Source organism: Acipenser ruthenus, chromosome 11, assembly GCF_902713425.1.
Source record: "Acipenser ruthenus chromosome 11, fAciRut3.2 maternal haplotype, whole genome shotgun sequence".
NCBI lineage: Eukaryota > Metazoa > Chordata > Actinopteri > Acipenseriformes > Acipenseridae > Acipenser > Acipenser ruthenus.
The window spans coordinates 12,888,558-12,893,149 of NC_081199.1; the positions used below are offsets into that span (position 1 = coordinate 12,888,558).

At 37.2% G+C, this 4,592-nt stretch overlaps 1 gene segment (V, D, J or C); it reads left to right on the top strand.

Moving 5' to 3' along the window:
- The first annotated feature begins 3,507 nt into the window (after positions 1 to 3,507).
- Positions 3,508 to 4,275, top strand: LOC117426408 (T cell receptor alpha variable 9-2-like). The segment is given in 2 exon segments: positions 3,508 to 3,567; positions 3,840 to 4,275. Coding segments are annotated over 2 exon segments (417 nt in total).
- The last annotated feature ends 317 nt before the right edge of the window (positions 4,276 to 4,592 follow it).

Below are 4,592 nucleotides of genomic sequence, written 5' to 3' on the forward strand. Positions count from 1 at the left end.
GAAGCTGATAGGAAAAATATTGAGCTCAAACGGAATACAGTTAATTATAAACTATTACTAATTATTATCACTGCTTTTCAATTATGATAATTAATAACAATAGATAAGTAACTGTATTAATTGTATTCAATTTGATCTCAACATTACAATTATGACCAAAAGTTTTGCATCGTCTGGAATTTGAGGATCGAGACACACTTTAAAAAACAATCTACATTAACGTAATTTAGATATTTTATTTAACATCATGTGATCAAAGAAACTACACAATTATATCGCAAGTGTACCAGATGCCATAGTAGTAGTACAGTATTTCATGTTAGATTTCGAAATGTCACATTTTTCAATTTTTGTCAGTTTTTTGTTAAATAGGTTATATGGAAAACTGTAGAGTGGTATGTAATTCAACATGTTAAAGTAAAATTACGCAGCAGATTTCATTCCACTTTCTGAAGCAAATTGTTAATTGCAAACTTCATAGCTGTAGTCTTATATGTTTCCCCTTGCAAAATTGTTTTTTTTTGCTCTACAGTTAATTAATCCATAAAACACTTAATGTAGTAATATTAAAAAAAAAAACTATTAAAATCCAGCTACTATTTTAAACACACACAAAGCATTGAAATGAACAGTCTCGTCACATTTCAGCACCACAGGTGGCTCGCGACTGTCTTCCCGCATTGCTCATCTCAGACTTAAAGTTCGCTCAGGGTTAGACACAAGGTAATGAAACAGTTATTTAAGATACAAAATAAATCTGTATGCCAAAGACGGGCAAACCGTACAAACTACACAAGGTAGGCACATTGTATTTGTATGGCCAAGTCTAAAAGAAATATGTTAACTGCTGTACATATGCTAACTTGGAAAGGGGTGTGTCATTGAGCAACGTAAAACACAGGTCTAGAAACGAGCTCTTTCATTCGCACCCGTTATCTAGAGAAGGGTTCATCAGGCACGAGTGGAGCATGGAGAATGCAATGATGCACCGAGTTCTATACACAGCCCTGCTTCTCTGTGTCTCAACGGGTATTATGATTGATTCAGATACATTATTTACTGCTTGATAAACACGAATTTGTATTATTAATGTTTTTTTTTGTGTGTGTTTTCATTTAGAAACATCTCAGGGACAGTCAGTGAGCCAGTTTTCAGTTCTAATAGTAAAAGAAGAAGGAAATACCGCTATACCCTGTTCTTATAAAGACGCTACGGTGCCAAATCTGTTCTGGTACATTCAAAATCACAACCAAGCTCCACAAATCCTATCTTATGAACACATGGATGCTACAAGTGTTCCAGCAAGTTTCAGAAATCGAATTTCAGTGAAGCATGATAAGGACAAGAAGACATTCGATCTGCAGATAACCCGAGTGCTGCTTTCAGACTCTTCGATGTTCCTCTGTGCGCTGAACCCCACAGTGTGAGAATCTACACACAGCTTCATACAGAAACATCCTGCCAACTTCACATAGCCTGCTACCATGTTTCCACAGCGAGCCTTCAATAGAAAAGATGAATAAACCCTATAGAACAAGGGAGTAGTAATTACCCGATTTCAAAATATTCTTTAAAGCAACTTCAGTTATACAGAACAGGGGAGATCAAGTAAAAACGGACGAAACCCCGAAATCTATACTTCTCTTTGTTAAAAGATATCCCCTGTATCGACCTCGACTATAACTTACAAAGAGACCAATTTAATAACTTTAAATAATATTAATAGCAAGGCCTATACACCGCTATGAGGCACCCGAGCACGGCCTCGGTTAAAATCATACTTTATTTAGGCTCTTTTACACGCTGCTTTGCCGCAGATAAAAGCGCATTTCATCCCTGGTTGTGTGCGCACATTAATTCCCAAGTCCCGCTGATATCTCTGGGCTCTTCAGAATATTTACTGTCATTGCAAACTACAGCGACACGAACTCTATTTAAATTAAAAACTGAAGCGAACCGATTAACTTCTATCGTCTATCTATTCCAGCGAATATCGTTATGAACGTGCAGAATGAATTGGGGGAATTAATTGCTCTGTATTTTAAGCAGTGGTCTTATAAAACAAACACATAATTAATCAGCTCAATTATTATATAACAAACACATAATTAATCAGCTCAGTTATTATTAATGTTATTTATAGGGCTGCGGTTTGCGGTGATTTTTCATGGCTGGCTACGACCCTGTTAATAGTCAAGCAGACTGATGTCTTTATCAGTAACAACAGCCAAGCCACATTGTATAGGTGACCCATTAATAATAATAGTTGTTGTGGCTACTAGAGTCCTATATATACATTATTTTAATTACCATAAACCCTATATTTATTATAAATCATTTATTATAAATTATTACTATAAACGCGTGTAAGACCCATTTTATAGAGTTCATGTTTTTGAACTATATACTGTCGTCTTTCTTTCAACAACAGTGAATTGATGCTTTTCTATAAACAGAATGCATGCTAGTAATTTCATCTACCAATAAAACACAATGAAGACGTCTAACCGACACGACAGTACAATCGTTTTCTAACTGTGGCCCGTGTAATATTGAGAACATACACTACAACGAGGAAATAACTGGTGTTCGTTAAATTAGAAAAAAAGACTACCATGAACATCTTAATAACATTCTTCCAAATCCACACATAACAAACCCTACATTCACAGAGAGCTGTCAGTGCAGTGATTGAACAACACTGCAGACCATTTTATATTAGGGCAAAAATAAAAGCTAATACCTACTGGCATTGTATTCATACAATGGCTATACTGGTGCATAAAATGAGATATAGAAATGGACATTTATGAGCATTCTCGCCTGCAAAACAATCCAATAATCTTTATTAACACGTGTTTAAGAACAACTGGATTTTATCCAAAAGTGACAGTAATTTTCAACACCGCAGCTCTGGTCTCACTTCCCTAGAAGAGTCGGATTGTTTACTGTCTTGATGGATTTTAACTTCTTAAAAAGAAGCTTTGCAAGCTGCGGTCACCAGGTGGCGCTGTTTAACTACAGTCGCAGTATTGGCACCCTTCACTTAGGATACCATCATTCCATATAAAAGATTAAGGACAAGCATTTAGTAAACTTGAACCACTTTTCAATAAAACAAAAAAAACCCCAAAATACACAATTTCTTAAAAAACAACAAAAATATTTAATTTAAAGTATTCGTTCATGACAGAACTGTCCCCCCAATCTTTTACAAATGAGACAAACTGCCAAGCATCTCGTAAGATTGTTTCATAGGATCGTTTCTGAATCAGTTTCCTTTTTTTCTGGCAAACCAGACAGACATACACAGATAGACAGGTATAAAAAACAAAACAAAACCAAAAAAAACCAAACACCTTTTAAAACCTGCTGGTATAAATCCACGTGCTTTTGCTTCTTTCTCTGCCAGACATTACTGCACACAATGTGACATCATACACAACTGAGAGCACTGTGTCCACAGAGCGCTTCCTATTCTCGCGCATTGGGGAGGGCTGTCACAGATCCTCTGGTCACGGGTGAGAATGGCGCTGATCACTTTACTGCTCTGTACACTTCTATTAGGTAAGTCTGATGACCAAGCGAGTCAATGAGGAATTAAATGAAGGTACTTTATATTTTTTATTATTATTTCAGTTGTGTTATTTACAGTTTACAGCACTAATGGACTTTACACAGTAAACGATCTCCAAAATAACTTGTTAAAAGTGTCAGCGTCTTATCTTAAAAAAGAGGTACAGTTATTTAGTAACAAGATTAATCTGTAGATCTGCAGTGTTGACAGACACCTACATTGAAGATGATAGTTTAGACTTTCTTTTTTATTTTGTCTGCAGAAGGAAGTTTTGGAAACACAATTACTCCAATATCCGGTGTAGAAATAGTTAAACAAGGAGATATTGTGACCCTCCAGTGCAACTACACGGGTGCTGTAAACAATTTGCAATGGTACCGGCAGTACCCCGGACAGGCTTTGGAGTACCTGCTGATGAGCTTTGAAACGGGTGGTGGATCTAAAGCAAACGAGGAAGAACACCGAATCTCAGGAGAGATTGATAAAGACAATAAACACATGTTTCTAAAACTGATAGACATTGAAGTGACTGACGCAGCCGTGTACTACTGCGCCCTGAGTCCCACAGTGACAGAAACCCATCCAGCACTGTACAAAAACTACCTGACACTGAAACACAAGCTGCTCTTCACAAGCTGACATATTTCACCAGGAGGTGGCGCTGTTGTGCCATGAAACAAACTTGTTCATAAAGTCAAGGTTGTGTGCTCTGAATCTCCAATGCCTTCCATCATCTCCAGTAGAAACCAAAAGGCCCGGTCACTCGGGCGTCTTGTAGACGGCAACAAGAGGAACACATATGTTGCGTGCGTGTTGCCTTGCAGTTTGCAGTGGTCACATGAGTGACAATCATGCGGTCGACAAGCTGGCAACACACATGCAACAACGTAATGCAACCCATAATGCACGTTTGTGTCACGAGACCTAAACATGCAGCGAATGTAATAATTACATTAACAACCTGTAGATCCTTCTTAATTAAATAAATAGGTGCACATCAGTAGAGTTATTTGGT